The sequence below is a fragment of the Hypanus sabinus genome, chromosome 4 (assembly GCF_030144855.1).
Source record: "Hypanus sabinus isolate sHypSab1 chromosome 4, sHypSab1.hap1, whole genome shotgun sequence".
Lineage (NCBI taxonomy): Eukaryota > Metazoa > Chordata > Chondrichthyes > Myliobatiformes > Dasyatidae > Hypanus > Hypanus sabinus.
Genome location: NC_082709.1, coordinates 134068088 through 134087830, shown reverse-complemented (window position 1 = coordinate 134087830; position 19743 = coordinate 134068088). Strand labels below are relative to the sequence as shown.

The 19743-nt window shown below is 38.6% G+C and overlaps 1 protein-coding gene and 1 pseudogene across 5 annotated transcripts in view; both read left to right on the top strand.

Annotated features, from left to right (window-relative positions):
* The window catches only part of LOC132393213 (zinc finger X-chromosomal protein-like), a 33401-nt gene extending 28108 nt beyond the window's left edge, over nucleotides 1-5293 (top strand). For all 5 annotated transcript variants that reach the window (XM_059968191.1, XM_059968188.1, XM_059968190.1 and 2 more), the window contains one exon: nucleotides 1766-5293. In XM_059968191.1, coding sequence (XP_059824174.1) covers nucleotides 1766-2961 — 1196 coding nt within the window. In that variant the 3' untranslated portion in view covers nucleotides 2962-5293. The remainder of the gene's footprint in view (nucleotides 1-1765) is intronic.
* A 9382-nt stretch (nucleotides 5294-14675) lies between these two features.
* Nucleotides 14676-15612, top strand: LOC132392358 (sin3 histone deacetylase corepressor complex component SDS3-like; annotated as a pseudogene).
* The last annotated feature ends 4131 nt before the right edge of the window (nucleotides 15613-19743 follow it).

Sequence of the window (19743 nt, the reverse complement as noted above, 5' to 3'; positions counted from 1 at the left end):
ATCATAAGTGAAACATGTATCTCTTGATGCTTTTATACCTCAACATGTTTTTGCAGAAACTTGGTGCACAATTGCAAGATCATGAGGGGTATTAATAAAGGTGGATATTCATATTTCTTTTCTCAGGGTAGGGGAGTCTAGGACTTAGAGGGCATTGGTTTAAGATGAAAAGAGAAAGATTTATATGAGATCTGAGGGGCAAATGTTTTAACACAAGTGGTGGTAGGTATGTGGAACAAGCTGCCACAGGAAGAAGTAGAGGTGTTTACAATTATAAGGAGCTATTTGAATTGATACAGTGATAGCAAAGGTTTAGAAAGATATGGGCCAAATATAGGCAACTGGAGGTAGATTAGGAAGGCACTTTAGTTAGCAAGGATGAGTTATCTTGAAGGGCTATTTTCCATATTTTGTAAGTCTGTTACTTCATGGTTGACTTTGTAGTGCAGCAGTACAATGTATTAGCCATGAGATAGTCTGCAGGTACTGGACAGCACACACAAAATGCTTTAGGAACTCAGTAAGTCAGGCAGCATCTATGGAAATGAATATATAGTCGAAGTTTTGGCCTGAGACCTTCTTCGGGACTGGAAAGGAAGGGGGAAGACAGCAGAATAAAATGGGGGGAGGGGTGGTAAGGAAGATAGCTACAAGGTGACAGCTGAAGCCAGGTGGGTGGGAAAGGTAAAGGGCTGGAGAGTAAGGAATATGAGAGAAAAGGAGAATAGACCATAGGAGAAAGGGAAAGAGCTTTTTGAAGACAGATAGAAGTGCATAGAGGCTGGACATCCATGGTGAAAATAAGGTGGTCAGGGCCAAGGAATTGAAAGTTAGTGAGAAGATCGAGAGCATGAGAGGTGTCTTGGTGTAGGTGGGAAGTGACTGAACAAAGAGGGATTGAAGGGAGTTGACATATGAGGACACGAGTTCAGTGGAACAGGAGCAGGCAGAGACAATTGGCCTACCTGGACAGTCAGTTTTGTGGATCTTTGGTAGGAGGTAGCAGCAAGCAATTTGGGATAAGGGAACTGTGATTTTGGTGGCAATGGGTGGGAGTTCTCCAAGTTTCATTACACTATTATTGTGTGATGTTTTTGGAAGATGGATTTGCAAATTACAACAAAATAGAGACAAATCACCATGCATATTCAGTAAAGAAAAATATGTAGAGCTCTGCAAAGATTAGCACTTAACGGGTGTCCAAATGTTGTGAATGTATTCAATAAATTGAACCTTTTTATGAGTTTAGTACGGCTGCTTTAATGTCTCCAAGCATGAACATTTGCTTCAGGACCTTGTGAGTGAATGGCTGTCAAAAATGGAACCCATTATTTACTTTTTTCCCATCACTGCATTTCCTCATAAAGCTACTGAGTAAATGGTGATGTGGATAAAGTTAGATGACAAGTCAACAACATATTGCATTATTGAATATCATGTCATTATTCACTCCTTTAAATTTATATTCCCCCAAACCTGCACCACATTCCAGTATTTTTATCTACACAGATGATCTTTTCAATATTTGGGGCTGAAAGGAAATATTAAGGGTTTACTTTTACTTTGAGAAGCTGATATGTCTTGATTTATTGTACTTGGGGACAAGAAATTTCCAAATAAAGGGTTTTGCTTAAATCTACATAAAATAGGTTTGTGAAGAATTAAAATTTAGTTAAGAACTTTGATCACTCTCTCAATTTTGTTTCCCTATCCTTGTTATCAATCATGCCAATTAAGTTATTTTTGTTTCTTTATTCTGATACAGCAATCATCATAGGGCCTGATGGGCATCCTATTACAGTTTATCCATGTATGATCTGTGGAAAAAAGTTCAAGTCCAGAGGCTTTCTGAAGAGGCACATGAAGAATCATCCGGAGCAGCTGACTAAGAAAAAATACCAGTGTACAGACTGTGATTACACTACCAATAAGAAGACCAGTTTGCATAATCACCTGGAAAGCCATATGCTCATGAACAAGGTGGAGAAGACCTATGAGTGTGATGAATGTGGCAAGAGATTTACTCACCCAGGAGCTCTGGTTTCCCATAAGTTGGTTCACCGGGAAAAGGGAGCTACAAAGATGCACAAATGCAAATTTTGTGATTATGAGACTGCAGAGCAGGGGCTTCTGAACCGACACCTCTTAGCTGTGCATAGCAAGAATTTCCCTCATATATGTGTGGAGTGTGGAAAGGGTTTTCGTCATCCATCAGAACTGAGGAAACACATGCGAACCCACACTGGGGAGAAACCCTACCAATGCCAGTACTGTGACTATAAGTCAGCAGATGCCTCCAATCTCAAGACCCACATGAAGACAAAGCACAGCAAGGATCTGCCTTTCAAGTGTGAGCATTGTTTAATGACTTTCACGGATGCCAAAGAACTGCAGAAACATACAGCCATTCATCAAGGACACAAAACCCACCAATGTACACATTGTGATCACAGGAGTTCTAACTCCAGTGATCTGAAGCGCCATATTATTTCAGTCCATACCAAGGACTATCCTCACAAATGTGAGGTATGTGACAAGGGTTTTCATCGACCCTCAGAGCTCAAGAAACACATGTCAACTCACAAGGGTAAAAAACTGCACCAGTGTAGGCACTGTGACTTTAAAATTGCAGATCCTTTTGTTCTTAGTCGGCATATTCTTTCAGTCCACACCAAGGATCTTCCATTTAGATGTAAACGTTGCAAAAAGGGCTTTCGTCAACAGGTTGAGCTCAAGAAGCATATGAAGACCCACAGTGGCAAAAAAGTTTATCAGTGTGAGTACTGTGAGTATAGCACTACCGATGCCTCGGGCTTTAAACGACACGTTATTTCTATTCACACAAAGGACTATCCTCATCGTTGTGATTACTGCAAAAAGGGCTTCCGAAGGCCTTCAGAAAAGAACCAACATATCTCTCGACATCATAAAGATGTTGTTTTGGTGGAGGGGCTATCATGAACTATTTTCAATTTGGAAAGCATCTGCTTCTCATCATTTGTTGTACAAAAAAGGAATATTTGTGTCCTTTAATTGTTGAAGACTTGGAAACTTAAGTTCATGCTGATTACTGAACTAACTTCTCTCTCCCTCTCTCCATTGTATTGTGTCATGGATTGGAGCTTTAGCTTGAATTGAAAGTTGTATGTCCTTTGACTTGGAAATCCATTAAATGGACATTTTTTTGCAACATGGTGTCAACTCTTTTAAGAGATGAAACTAACAATCTAGTTGCAACCAGTCAGCTGCAGATCATAGTCCCTGCCATTATAATTACTGGACCCGAGATTAGATATTGTATTCAAGAACAATTTAGCTTCATATTAACTATTGATGGCAAATGAGGCCATTTATCAGTTTGTCTTATTGCTCAGTTTTTTGGAGTGCTACAGTTTTTGTGCTAACTGGCTGAACACATTCTCAGCATATTCTGTATTTTGAAATTACCTTTTTGTTTGCGCTGTAGTTAATTTTTTCCGATATGCTTCTGAAGCTGCAATGTATTATGGTAATAGTATATTTTCTGTTTTTCTTTGAATTTTTTTTACAATTTCATCTTTTAAAAGAAAATTCTTCAGTGATATACCATTGAGCCTAAAGGCCTCCTCCGACTTCCCACGTTCTACTTGTATTTCCAGATGCGCTTCATTCCTGTATTGTGTGGTCTAGCAATGCATCGTGGTGGCAGAATCCTCTCAGCTAATTTACTTTTCCAGATATTGTGTAAAAAGAATGACATTATTCATGTTTTTACAAGTGTACACATTTTTTTCCAAAATTATATTTTGCCAATGTCTGTATCTTGTATAAATAAAAGAAATAGCACTATATGTTTTCTAAAAAAAAGGTCCAGTGCTTTCTGTAGTACACTGCAGCTTAATTTTAAGTTAGCAAGTTAAAAACTGTATTGTCAGTTCTGCATAAGTTATAAAAGTTATACTTTGAAATAACTCAGGTGGTTAGCAATACCTTATTTTATACAATGTACCTCAATCTAGTTACACTGGAATGAGGTTCATGGTGGAGGTGAGTAACAGAGGTTAGTATTTTCTGTATCATTAAATCTTTCCAACAAAAAAGCAAAAGGAGTGGGTGCAACTTTTTAAAAGTACTGAGAAATGATTAATGGAAAGTATGCAATATGGAATAATCTCCTGAAGTCTTCAGATCAGGATTAATTTGGAAGGTGAAGGGAAACTGAAAAGTACAGCTTAATTCCAAAATTTAATGTTTTTATATTTTATAAAATATTTAATTCAAAGCTGCATGCAACATCAGGTTTCTACAGAATCCTGTAAGTTTTCAAGTATAAGTTGGGCTTTATATTCATTAGTGCCTAAAATAGCATCTAAGTTTAAACTAATTTTAAATGAAAGATCTTTGACCATTATTGTATAACTTGCAGACTAATTCCTCAATGTATTCTCAAAAGTTTGCACACTGTTGGATGAAAAGAGAGAAGATTACAGTATTTAAAAGAAAAGATGGTATTAAATAATTTATACAACACAGTGATTAACATTACTTACTCAAAAGTCATTTAATTTAATGTTATACCGTCCTCAATGTACATGTTTTAAGCAACACATTTGTTAAAATCATTAGGAATACTAATTTTATTCTAAACATAATCTTTCTAATTTAGCTGACTCCTGACCCCCACCATGCCTACAAAATATAGAAAATATAAACTTTGTTACTTTTAAAATCTGTTTAAAGTACCAGAGTTGGAACAGATGGAATTGAATCCCACATTGCGATTTGAGCATTTTCTCCCCATCATGATTTCTAAGTTAACACAAACCTGATATTACAACAGTGCCCCAGTGTTCCTGATGCATTTTTGGGATTTAATTTGTCCTGTGACATTGGGAGCTTTGAAAATTGCACTAACAACAAATGCAGTTCTTTTGGTTGGGCTTGTGTACTCATTGTACCATACAGCAAGAAGCAGTGTTGTACATTATCATAATGCAGGCCTGATGTTGGACAGAGTTTCTGAGGCAAAATTTATTTCTGAAGTAAGGTAAAATAATGGAGAGTGGGTAATAGGGAAAATGTATATGTTTATTAAAAACATTCTTATTAATGTTACCAATTGCTCATTGTATAAACTTTGAGAGGGAATATAAACTTGAGCAATTGAATTGTATTTAATACACTTTGAAGGGCAGCTAAGAGAATTCTTTGAATAGGTGTAGACTTTTTTATACTGAGATAAAACGTGAACTAATTAAAAGCCAATTAATTTGAGAAGAACACACACAAAATGCTGGTAGAACACAGCAGGCTAGGCAGCATCAATAGGGAGAAGCGATGTCGACGTTTCGGGCCGAGATGTCAACATCGCTTCTCCCTATTGATGCTGCCTAGCCTGCTGTGTTCTACCAGCGTTTTGTGTGTGTTGTTGTGTGAATTTCCAGCATCTGCAGATTTCCTCGTGTTTGATTTGAGAAGGAAGCTTTATATCATTGTACCTGTAAACAAAACCATTTTCAGTGTCACTTATATGCTAAAACAATGTACATCTAATCTGTAAACAAAATAAAATTCAAATTATTTTCCTCAACATCACCTACTGAATTTCCCCAATGACTTTTTTAGAAATAATATTTGTAGTAATTTTGCTATTTACTGTTAGCAATGAACTTGTATGGTATTTGTTTTAGTAGCAGATTAGCCATCAGGATTATGAGGAGTAACGAGTACTACTTTCGCTGTTTTAAAAAAAATCAGATTATTACATTTTAAAATATTTACTTCTGCAGGTTATCGCTTATTGTCCTATTTATGATTTGGATTTCAGTTCTATCAGAATGAGGAGCGTTAAGGATATTTACTAGGACAATGAAAACTATGCACTGATCTACTGTCCAATATGAACAAGGCATATAAAACTAATGTTGATAGAGATGACATGGTGGAGGGAGGATGCATTGTATTCTAACATTGTGTGTCACAGTTAACAGTAGCATGAACTGCAGTTTCATTCAAAACCAGTTTCTGCTATCATCAGAAAATTCAAAATATAGACCATGGTCATAGTTCCACTTACATTCTTGAAAATGAAAAATACCAACTATTCACAGGCTGTCACAGCATGTATTTTGTGTATTAAGTGGAAGAGTGTACAGAAAATCTGAAGATAAAATAACTTGATATATGTTACATTTGCAGTGGATCATTGGTAAAGCTGATGATGTAAACATGCAGAATAAAAGAAATATTGAATAATGACAGTACAGTCAGTTGCCCATTAATGTAAAGCTGAACATAACCAATGATGTAATAAGCTAAGTTACCACATGGGAAGCAGACATGCATTCCAGACAAAAACCTTGAAATGTTTTTAAAATAATCGCTGGTGAATTGGCAAGGTATGGGCACTAACAGCAGATTTTATTATTGTTATTATACATCTGCTCTCTTCAGGGGTATTGATAATAAATTCCCAAGGGCAATGAAGTATAGAACCATTTGTGGAACAGGGATATACTCAAGTAATGTGACATGAGCAACATCTGCATTCCTTTTCAAAGCCTACCAATCTTTATCAAAAACAACTCCTGCTTAACTTTGAATATCAGGAATTAGACCCCTCCTTTAGTATAGATACAAAGAAAGTAGTGCAAAAAGGAAAAAAAAAGTATGTTCTCGGATTTGTTGTCCATCCTGAAATCTGAGGATGGAGGTGAAGAAGCTGTGCCTGAAACGTTGAGTGTGTATCTAAAGGCGCTCTACCACATCCTTGAAAAGGGTATCCACTGGATGATGGAGGTCCTTGATGGATGTTGCTGTTTTGAGGCATCAAATTTGAACGTCTTAGATGCTGGGGAGATGAATGATGAAGCTGACTGAATTTACATCTTTGCAGTTTTTTTTTCTGTTCCTGTGCAGCGGCTCCTCCATGCCACACAGTAAGAATGCTCTCCACAGTACATTTATAGAAATTTGTGTTTGTCATTGGTGACATACTAAGCCTGCTCAAACTCCTAAAGAAATAGCCAAAGTAATTGCACTAATATTTTGGGCCTAGGATAGATCCTCAGAGATGTTGATAGCCAGGAACTTGAAACTGCTCACTCTTAATGCTGTGAAGTGTGAGGTTTTACATTTTGGCAGGAATAATCCAAATAGAACATACAGGGTAAATGGTAGGGCATTGAGGAATGCAGTGGAACAGAGATCTAGGAATAACAGTGCATAGTTCCCTGAAGGTGGAGTCTCATGTAGATAGGGTGGTGAAGAAGGCTTTTGGAAGGCTGGCCTTTATAAATCAGAGCATCGAGTTCAGAAGTTGGGATGTAATGTTAAAATTGCACAAGGCATTGGTAAGGCTAAATTTGGAATATTGTGTACAGTTCTGATCACCGAATTATAGGAAAGATATAAATAAATTAGAGAGAGTGCAGAGACGATTTATTAGGATGTTACCTGGGTTTCAGCACTTAAGTTAAAGAGAAAGGTTGAACAAGTTAGGTCTCTATTCATTGGAGCATAGAAGGTTGAGGGGGGATTTGATCGAGGTATTTAAAATTTTGAGAGGGATAGAGTTGACGTGAATAGGCTGTTTCCATTGAGAGTAGGGGAGATTCAAACGAGAGGACATGATTTGAGAGTTAGGGGGCAAAAGTTTAAGGGAAACACGGGGCATTTCTTTACTCAGAGTGATAGCTGTGTGGAATGAGCTTCCTGTAGAAGTAGTAGAGGCCAGTTGTGTCATTTAAGGTAAAATTGGATAGGTATATGGACAGGAAAGGAGTGGAGGGATATGGGCTGAGTGCGGGTAGGTGGGTCTAGGTGAGATTAAGAGTTCGGCACGGACTAGGAGGGCCGAGATGGCCTGTTTCCGTGCTCTGATTGTTATATGGTTCTGGTTATCACTTCCAATCTCTCAATGAGGACTGGTGTGTGTTCCCTCAATTTCTTCTTCCTGAAGTCTATAATCAAATCCTTGGTCTAACTGATGTTGAGTGCAAGGTTGTTGCTGTGGCACCACTCAACCAGCTGATCTATCTCACTCCTGTATGCCTCTTCATCACCATCTGAAATTCTGTAGTGTGGTTAGCAAACTTATAGATGCCATTTGAGCTGTGCTTAGCCACAAAGTCATGGGTGTATAGATCACCTTTGATGTCCACCAGTGTTGATTGTCATTGTGTTAGCCCCTCTGGTTCAAGAGCTTGTTGGTTGAGGGGTAATAACTCTGACTAAACCTTATGGTGTGAGACCTGAAGCTCTGGTGCATCCTCCCTAATAGCAGCTGTGAGAAGTGAGCATAGCCTAGATGGTGAGGGTCCTTGATGAATGCTGCTTTTCTTTGACAGCATGTGCTCAATGGTGGGCACAGCTCATGATGGAATGGATTGTATCCACTACTTTTTGTAGGCTTTTCCATTCCAAGGGCTTTGGTGTTTTCATACCCGGCCATAGTGCAACCAGTCAGCACCCTCTCCAAGGTGAAGACTGTTGTGTGTTTGCTGGACTTCTCCTTTCTGTAGCCCATAATCAAATCCTTGGTCTAACTGATGTTGAGTGCAAGGTTGTTGCTGCAGCAATAGAAGTTTGTGAAAATCTTAGATAACATGCCAAATCTTAGGAAACTTCTAAGAAAGTAGAGGTGCTGATGTGCCTTTTTTGTAATGGCAGTGGCAAATCTCAGGTAGTATATGGTGATAGATATGTGGGTACTTTGATAATAAATTTAGTTCTATTTTACTGCAATAATTCCCTCTGGGTTATTATATCCTCAGGGCTACTGAACTAATTCATTAAGTTACAAATTTAACTCTACAGGTTGTATTTTGAAAATGGGGTTAATATTTGTATTTAGTAATTGAAGCTAAATGATTATGAGGAGATTGCATGATTAATCAAGAGTGAAATTCTGAATAAAAACCTTGAAATAGTTATTTAAGCATATCTTTTTGCTAACAAACTGCCAGTACTGAAAATGATAAGCCAGCTATTATTTTTCATCTCTTTATTTTGTTAATTTTCATGGCGCTCTAACCTGTTTCCCTGATTTAAAAAATATATATATACAAGAATATTAAGTGAATGCATACAAAATAAGAGCAGAGGCCATTGGGCTCATCAGACCTATTCTGCCATTTAGCATGATTAGAGCTTATTGATGACAACTCCTCTGCCAGTTCTCCAGTACCATCTGTTCCTCAATCTATCAAATAGTTATACACAGTCACTGTAAATCTACTGATCCAGCTTCCACTATCTGCCAAGGCAGAGAATGCCAGGGCTTCACTGAGAAGAAATTTCTAAGTACAGTACCTTCGTTTCACATGACCAACTCCCTCTTGTTGCGTTCCCTCGTTTGAGATTCTCCACTTGTGAGAATATTCCAATATTCCCGTTAGGAGTATGCATGTTTGAACAAGATCACCCTTTATTCTCTAAACTCTAAGAAATACAAGACCAAATTATTTAATCTCATTTGGTTGGATACCCCTTTCCTATAAATTCCTGCAAGAGAATAAATCTCAGATTCGTATATACTGACATTCTGTACAAGTATTTTGATAATAAATTTACTTTGACTTCTTCCCATTCTGGTTTGTATTGCCTCCAATGTTGCAAAAGGTTCAGTAAGGGAACCAACCAAACTTGCACCAGGTGAGACCTCACCAACATCCTGTACAATTATAACAAAACCTCCCTGTTTTTAAACTCCAAGCCTTTGAATTGAAAGTCAAAATGCAGTTTGTCACATTAAATACATATGGATATTTGGAAAAACAATCACAAATAAGAAAATCTGCGGATGCTAGAAAAGCAAATGTGTATTATCTGGAAAACCAATCTGGTTTATCTACAGAGGGCATGAAAGACATTCTTCAGGATTAAACAAAAAGCGCATTTCATATTGTAAGCTCAATTTGTTTTCAGAAAGGGTTCTTTCTAAATACTCTCAAATGAGATGTAAATCACTCTTAGTTATATCTTAGCATTCTCAGTACTTTAGAGAGAATTATACTCTGTGCACATTATTACTTCTCCCAATCAATGTGCCTTTGCTGATATTTTTTGTGGTATGCTTAAGTTTGCTTTAAGGATGGTTCATGAAAATGAACACTAGTTTTGGAATATACACATCCAACAACACATTGAAATAATATTTTCTGGTACAAATGCAGAATTGTCTTTCAGAAGAAATGAGAAGCAAAGATATTGACAACATTCCCAGGTGTCAATATTCTGTCCAATATTTACCCCTTAACAAACAGAACAATGATGGATGGAATTAAATCTTGTAAAAGGTAATGTAATGCATTTTGGAAGGACTAGTAAGGCTACAATGTCCATATGGAATAGTACTGTATGTCCTTAGAGAAAGTGTTGAGTAATAGTACCGTGATGTGGTTGTCCAAAGATCTATGAAGACAGCAGCAGCATATGATAAGTTTTTATCTGCAATTTGAGAAGGATAAGGGCAGCTCGGAGGTGTCAGTGTTGCAGTTGAACAAAGGAGACTATGGAGCCATGAGGGAGGAGCTGGCCAAAGTTAACTGGATGGATATCCTAGCAGAAAAGACAGCGGAACAGCAATGTCAGGTATTGTTGGGAATAATGCACAAAGTACAAAATCAGTTCATCCCCTGGAGAAGGAAGGATTCAAAGGGGGGAAAGGGGCCACAGTGGTTGACAAAGGAAGTCAGAGATTGCATAGCATTAACTAAGTACGGCAGAGCTAAGGTGAGTGGGAGGACAGATGATTGGGAAATTTTTAAGGAACAACAGAACTTAACTAAAAAGGCAATACGGGGAGAAAAAATGAGGTGCGAATGCAAGCTAGCCAGGAGTATAAAGGAGGATAGCAAAAGCTTTTTTAGGTATGTGAAGAGTAAGAAGATAGTTAAGAACAATGTTGGGCCCTTGAAGAATGAATTGGGTGAAATTGTTATGGGAAATAGAGAAATGGCAGAAGAATTTAATAAGTACTTTAGATCTGTCTTCACTAAGGAAGACACAAGCAATCTCCCAGATGTATGGATGGGCCAAGGACATAGGGTAACAGAGGAAATGAAACAGATTGACATCAGGAAGGAAATGGTGATGAGTAGACTGATGGGACTGAAGGCTGACACATCCCCAGGTCCAGATGGTCTGCATCCTAGGGTACTAAAGGAGGTGGCCCTGGAAATTACGGATGCATTGGTAATCATTTTCCAATGTTCCTCAGATTCAGGATTAGTTCCTGAGGATTGGAGAATGGCTAATGTTATCCCACTTTTTAAGAAAGGAGGAAGGGAGAAAACAGAGAACTATCGACCTGTCAGCCTAACATCAGTAGTGGGGAAGATGCTAGAGTCCATTATTAAAGATGAAATAGTAGCGTATCTGGATAGCAGTGATAGGATTGGGCCAAGCCAGCATGGATTTACCAAGGGTAAATCATGCTTGACTGATTTATTGGAGTTTTTTGAGGATGTAACCAGGAAGTTAGACAACGGAGATCCAGTGGATGTAGTGTACCTCGATTTTCAGAAGGCATTTGATAAGGTCCCACATAGGAGATTGGTGGGTAAAATCAAAGCTCATGGCATTGGGGGGAAGACAATGACATGGATAGAAAACTGGTTGGCAGATAGAAAGCAAAGGGTAGCGGTGAATGGGTGTTTCTCGGAATGGCAGGTGGTGACTAGTGGGGTGCCACAGGGCTCAGTATTGGGACCACAGCTGTTTACAATTTATGTCAACGATTTAGATGAAGGCATTGAGAATAACATCAGCAAGTTTGCTGATGGTACTAAGCTGGGCGGCAGTGTGACATGTGATGAGGATGTTAGGAGAATTCAGGGTGACTTGGATAGGCTGGGTGAGTGGACAGATACTTGGCAGATAATGTTTAATGTGAATAAGTGTGATGTTATCCACTTTGGGAGTAAGAACAGGAAGGCAGATTATTATCTGAGCAGTGCAGAGTTAGGTAAGGGAGAAATACAAAGAGATCTCGGAGTCCTTGTTCATCAGTCACTGAAGGTGAATGAGCAAGTGCAGCAGGCAGCGAAGAAGGCTAATGAAATGTTGGCCTTTATTACAAAGGGAATTGAGTACAAGAGCAAGGAAATCCTCTTGCATTTGTACAGAGCCCTGGTGAGACCACACCTGGAGTATTGTGTACAGTTCTGGTCTCCAGGGTTAAGGAAGGACATCCTGGCTGTAGAGGAAGTGTAGCGTAGATTCACAAGGTTAATTCCTGGGATGTCTGGACTGTCTTACGCAGAGAGGTTAGAGAGACTGGGCTTGTACACGCTGGAATTATGGAGATTGAGGGGGGATCTTGATTGCAACATATAAGATTATTAATGGATTGGACAAGATAGAGGCAGGAAATATGTTCCAGATGCTGGGAGAGTCCAGTACTAGAGGGCATGGTTTGAGAATAAGGGGTAGGTCATTTAGGACAGAGTTAAGGAAAAACTTCTTCTCCCAGAGAGTTGTGGGGGTGTGGAATGCACTGCCTCAGAAGGCAGTGGAGGCCAATGCTCTGGATGCTTTCAAGAACGAGCTAAATAGGTATCTTATGGATAGGGGAATCAAGGGATATGGGGACAAGGCAGGAACCAGGTATTGATAGTAGATGATCAGCTATGATTTCAAAATGGCGGTGCAGGCTCGAAGGGCCGAATGGTCTACTTCTGCACCTATTGTCTATTGTCTATAAGTGGACATGATGGTTAAGAAGGCATATTTGCATTTATTAATTGATTAAGATGGTAACAATATAAAACATCAGTTAGGTTACAACTGGAGTATTGTGTGTAATCTCCACTCACTGCCACCTTCTCTAACCATTGCCCAATTGTCCATTTGTTGTACTTCCTCTCATACTCACTGCTACCCTCATTCAGCAACCATTATTCCTCATCTTCCAGGACCTTGGATTTTGTGGCTGTACCTTATAGCCTAGAGTATAATAAGGGATTACTTTATATTTTAGTAACATGTCATTGAATGCCCTATTAGGCGTGTATTGATCTGTACATGTGTGTCGAGTTCAGATTCTCCCAGTAATGCACAATGAAACTTTGCTCCTGTCTTCAGTGTTTTTGTTAATAGCATTGTTGTGTAACCAGGCCACATACACAACAAACTAGCGACAAGGTTACTGAACCTACATCATATCGGAATGCCATGTTTTAATTGATAATGACACTCCGAATAAGAGCACAAGGAGTGGGAGATGGAGGCAGAGTGAGGCTGCGAGCCGGAGAGGAAGCGGGAGCACAACCAGGGTCGGGAACATTGGGAGAACAAGAGACACAGTCGGAGCCGCAGCACGTCCAGGCGAGACCACAGCCAGTGCTGAAACCCAGGGACTGAGGGTCTGCCTGCCCCAGAAGGAAGATAAAAAGGAGCGACACACCCAACTAGACGAGTGCACTCGTGGCATTTGCAAAAAGGACACGTGAGTCAAAAAGAAAATGAGAAAAACCCGGGGCTAAATTAACATAACAAAGATGGCAATGATTGGAACCATTACAGCATTTGATAGTGGCGTTGAAGACTGGGCAACTTACATTGAGAGAGTGGGGTTATATTGTGAGGCCAACAGTGTTAAGTATGAAAAGAAAGCCAGCGTCATACTCAGTATTATGGGAGCAAAAACATACGGGCTGCTACGGAGCTTGTTAACCCCTGAAAAGCCAGCTGACAAAGTGTTCAAGCAAATAGTAGACACTCTCCAACAGCATTTAAACCCCAAACCACTGATCATCGCTGAAAGATTTAAATTTCACAAACACAATCAGAGCAAAAATGAAAGCATTTCTGAATATTGTGCTGAATTGTGCAAATTATCAGAACATTGTCAATTTGGAGGTCTATTGGGCACATTGAGGGACAGGTTAGTCTGTGGCATGCACTGTGAAACCACTCAGAAGATGCTCCTGGGTGAAATAGACCTTACATTAGAGATAGGCACTGGGCATTGCAATATCAACAGAACAGCAGCATGGGGTGCTTCACCGATACAACAAAAAATCTCCGGAATACGCTACGGATAAAATGTCACTGAACAGAAATGAAGGGAAGTAATGTTACTATTGTGGGAACAGGTCACATGACCCTGATGACTGTTGGTTTACAGACAAAGAATGCAGAAACTGTGGCAAACAGGGCCACACTGGCAGAGTATGCAAAGCTAGTAAACAGCAGAAAAAGGGCAAAATACAGAGAAACAAGGAACCCCAGAAAGGAAAACACAACAATGAACACAAAATAGAAGAAAGCAGCTCTGATGAAAACAACTCTGACGAAAGTGAATTGTCTTGTCTGCAACTTCACAGCGTGAAAGAGACAGATGATCGGACAGTAATAAGGGTCACTCCACAAGTGGCAGGCGTGAGACTGAAAATGGAGTTGGACACAGGCTCAGCTTTAACAGTGATCTCTGTACACAACAACAAATGACTGTTTTCTCACACACCTCTAAAACGAACTAAGCTACTGCTAAAGACTTACACAGGACAGAAAGTGCATCCCAAAGGTAAAATTAAAGTGACAGTGACCTACAGAGACAAAACACAGCAGCTGAACCTCTATGTACTGAAAAATGGAGGACCACCATTGCTGGGACGTGAATGGCTCAGTTGGATTGGCACACCATCAAGGCACTAGATGTATCAACAAAGGAGAGCAGCTCGGCAGGGAAGATGTCTGCAGCTCTCCTCTCACCCATTGTTGACTATTACAATGACGACAAGGAACTAGACAGCGTTGACGATGAGGACTAACGCAAATATCCGTGGCCGCGACTCAGATGAATATACAGAGGATGCAAGGGAGACGGATATTGTCAATAAGCAGGATGATGAAGACTACCTGGAAGTAAAAGAGCAGATGTACCAAGAGAAATTGACATCTCTCAAAAGACAGCTACAGCAGTTACAGGAAGACACTTTTCAAGAGTATCAGAAAAGGATGAAGAAACTAGATCAACAATACAAGGAAAGACTATGAAATGCAGAGCTTTTTCTGTAACTGGAGACAGAACAAGTGGAAAGGAATTATATTGAAGAGACAAAAGCAGCAGTGAAGCAATTTGAAGATAAAATGATTGAGTTAGAAGGAAATAAAAAGATGATTGAGAATGAGAGGATAACAATGGAACTAGCAGGAGATTCTATGGAGGTAAAGCCAATAATGACTAGAAAACTAAGGAGGAAACCTAATGACCCTGTTCCAATTACAGACAAAAGACAAAAACATACACCTGCGCAGTTAAGTTACTTGTTAACAGATGAACAGATAATGGAAGATCTGCAAACTCTCAATAAGCTTAAATCTCCAAAAAGACCAGCATCTCTATCTTCTCCTGAGCATCTTCTCCACACTCCTGCTGAATCACCAGCACAAAGATATGAAGCACGAATAGAAGTTGGAAAGTTATATTACTATAAGAGATGGTGTCATAAAGGTCAGGCTATCTATTTGGAATCTAAGGAGAATACAAAGATTGGCTGTGTAATTAGCTCAGTTGGAACAAATGAGAAATGGGCAAAGAAGACAGGTGATAGCACAAAGATGCGTATATATCTAGGACATCTGCACAGAGGAGTCCTCATGATACAGAGGCGATCTGCTGCCTAGAACTCTTCGCAAGTTGGAGGCGCACATCTCCTTAACTCCCTTTGCTCAGAGGTCAACTTTTCATGACTTTTATATGGAAATCTGTATTAAAACAAACAAGTTTATTGACAGACGTTATCCAGAGAGGCAGAGAAGACCCCCACAGAGACCTGAGTTATAAATGGGTCTTAGACCAAAAGTAAAAAAAAGGCTTGTTATACTTTGTTATAATTTGATATTATCAAGTTACTAAGAAAACAAATGGTAGTCATTTGTAAGTTAAGGGTAAACATATTTGTTTAGCATAGTGCCCCAGTAAAAACAACAGTTGATACACTATTAAAGTAAAAGGGGAGGAGTGTACCGTATAGCCTACAGTATAATAAGGGACTACTTTATGTTTTAATTACACATCGTTGAATGTGCTATTAGGCGCGTATTGATCTGTACATGTGTGTCGAGTTCGGATTCTGCCAGTAAAGCTCCATGAAACTTCGCTCCCATCTGCAGCGTTTTTTATTAATAGCTTTGTTGTGTAACCAGGCCACATACACAGCAACAGCAAAGTGGTGGGATTACTCCCTTGGTACTGCTTGTCAAATAGACTTGGTCTCACTGAGTTGTTTTCTGGGTTTGAGTAGTCCATGAGACAGGATCAGCAAAGTGCCAAGTACATCCTACCAGGAGAACTATCAGGTGAAGTGGAGGGGTTCCTGGGAGTTGGAACCTGTTAGGAGCAGCTCCTAATTGATGGGTCAGGCCCCACTGGAGTAAACTGTCCACTTTGAGCTTGACTGAAATTAGGACCACAACTGTCCCACAATCATTCCTACCCTGGCCAGATCTAGTCTTGTTGTTTGAAATTGTCCTGAGCACATATGGATGGAAATTCATGAAAGCAGAAAATGCAGATTTCTGGTTGTTCATGTTTGCTCCAAAAAAAAAATCAAATAATTACACAGTGTATTGACAGTGGCCCTCTGCTCTGCTTACAAATAAAGAATTCCTGGATTTAATACATTGATATGTTTATGTGTTTTAGAAGAATGTCAACAATCGGACTCAAGATTTAGCATCTAGCATAGTTGAGATGGTTGCCTTAACATGTAGCGTAGCTTCAAATGCCTGTATGCTTTTGTTCTGCATCTAAACTTCCTTAATCCCACCATTCTTCGCCTCCTTTTAGTTGGTCTTCTGTGGAAGGTTTTACCTTGAATTAAATATCCCGACTTGTTCTGCAGATCCACACAAATTTTGTTACATTGACATATGTCATTAAAATATGTAAAATGTCATACATTTGACATGGGTGCCTACTACAAACTTGGAAAACAAGCACATTAAATTTAGCACATACCATGTTAACTCTTCATGTTAAAACCAAAAAATCATATGTGTGGAGATTCATTCCTACAAATTCAAGATTCTTTCAGTTCTAATAAGGATCTTGGCCTGAATCATCAACTATTCATTTTCCTCCATGGATGCTGTCTAACCTTCAGTGAGTTGCTCCAGATTTCCAGCATCTGCAGTGTAGACTCACTTGTGTCTCCAAATCAGTTGTTCAAAAAAAAAATCAGTTTCTCTAACTCTGTCTCTTAATACCACCATTTTTTCTCTTTCTATATTTAGCGTTCCATACATGGCTTGACATTGATTGAATAATTCAATATCCAGTGGGTCTCAATAAGAATTCTTTAATAGAATGATGAAGAAATATGGTTTATATAGGTTGAAATTTCACTGTGGGGGCACTGCACTGCTCTGGTCCTTTAATGACCTCCAGCCACAGTGGAAAAGCCCACAGAAAGTTGAAGCACAAGTATAATCTGGAGACAATGGAGACCACCGACTGCAAGCAAGATTTAGATTGGGAATAACATACCTTTTCTCAATGGAGATTTTACAGCTGCAGGAAATTAAGGTAGAAATGAGTTTAGTGACTGTTCTAAAAGCTGATGTTGTGTGTTGTAATATATTTAAAAATGTAAGACGAAGAGAGGCATTGATCATGTGGATAGCCAGAGGCTTTTGCCCAGGGCTGAAATGGCTAACACTAAGGTTTTAAGGTGCTTGGAAGTAGGTACAACAGGGATGTCAGAGGTAGTTTTCACACAGAGAATGGTGGATGCATGGAATGCACTGCCAGAGACAGTGGTAGAGGCGAATAGGGTATTTTTAAGAGTCTCAGATAGGTACATGGAGTTTAGAAAAATAGAGGGCTATGTTGTAGGGAAATTCGAGGCAGTTTCTAGAATAGGTTGCATGGTTGGCACGATACTGCGGGCCAAAGGGCCTGTAATTTGCTGTAGATTTCTGTATTTCTATGTTCTTAAATATTAAAAATGTTTTAATATGTATTTCCTTTACACTTACAGTTTTTTTATTTTTGTGATTGCTTGTTTGATTATTAATGATTTTTGAAATGCTGAAAACAATGTCAGGGCATTTAAACACATTTCAAATGTGACAACATTGAAAAATAACAAATTTGAGGGTATAGATGTGACTTTTACCAAAGTTTTTTTAAAAAAGATGTTTGTTGGGAAGACAAATTCTGGCCGACCTCTGTGGCCTCTTGTAGGGTCTCGTTAAGTCAGTTTCAGGAGGTTTTGGTGTAATGCTGTGGTCCATGGTTATTAATTAGCAAATGCTGGAAATTGAAAATTGAAGAAGAAATTGTATAAAATACTCTGCCAGATGTAGTGGAAAGATATGAAATGCTATATGTGTTTCCTTCTCCACAGAACACCACCCTTTTGTGGCGATACACACAAAATGCTGGTAGAACACAGCAGGCCAGGCAGCATCTATAGGGAGAAGCGTTGTCGACGTTTTGGGCCAAGACCCTTCGTCAGGACTTGATTTTGCTTAAAAACACCAGAGCATATTTATGTAAATTTATCCTCCTACATTTGAATTGTACGTGTAGCTTTTTGAAAATTATGTTGGATTTCATCAACACTTTGTAATGCAATCTGAATGGCAACAATAGTCATACTAGTGTTATTTAAGGTATTCTGAGAACATAAAAATAACCACCAAAAATGATGGAAGCATTGTAGCATTGTTAAAGTGAGATATTCAGAATCAGGTTTATTATCACTGACACATTGTGAAATTTGTTGCTTTCTGGCAGCAGTACAGTGCAAGACATAAAAAAATCTACAAGTTTCAATAAAATAGTAAATATAGGAAATCTTATATTTGTTATGATTCCAGCAGACCTCCAGTATTTGTAATTGCTATTGCAAAAAGAATTGGTAAAAGTAAAACACACAGTTTAAATTCTTGAATTTTTTAGAGTTCTTTATAGTAACCAAGTTATTTTCTCACGTTGGAAGAACTTTATCTACTTATGTTCATGATAACACTTGGCAAAACAATTTGTATACTACTTGTAGATATGCGGAACATTTCTTTATGGGAATCCATCCATTAATTGCATGCCTTTCAATGGTTTTAAGGACTGTTTTATTCCCAAAAAATAAGATCCTCAGTGTAAAAGTCATACGTCGTACATTTGATTCAAAAGTTTACATTTTGCTAAAATGTATTTTTGTTTTCAACACAAAATATCAGTACAAAAGTTTGAGTTACAAGCAATGTGCTGGAAGAACTCTGTGCGTCATGCAGCATCTGTGGAAGGAAACTATTTGTTGACCCTACGTCAACTTCTTTCCTGCTACAGATGGTGTATCACCCATCTCCCTGAAAACTGAATGATCTGTGGTTGAACTTATTAGTTCTTTCCTTTTAGTATGCCACCACCCTCTTCTAATTATAGTTTTGAAAACAATACCAAATCAATTATTGACCTTGGCAGAGTGGTACCAACTTATGTTCTGTATAATTTACGATAATTTGTTTATGTAATTTATGTTGGTATGTTTGTAATGTACCGCCTTGCTGCTTTAAAAAGCTAAATTACATACCCAGAGTATGTATGTTTTGTAGCCTGGGCAAAATTACACACGCAGGACAACAAATACTTTTTCAGGTCCTAAATTCTTTTATCTGTTTTAGATGTTTTAATATAGAAAGAGGGTATCAAAATAAAAACGATGAAATGAATTTTTTAAAAAACAGTTCCCGCTGTTATAATCTCAGTTTAATTTTGGACCACATCCTTGTTATGTATGCAGTACGAAA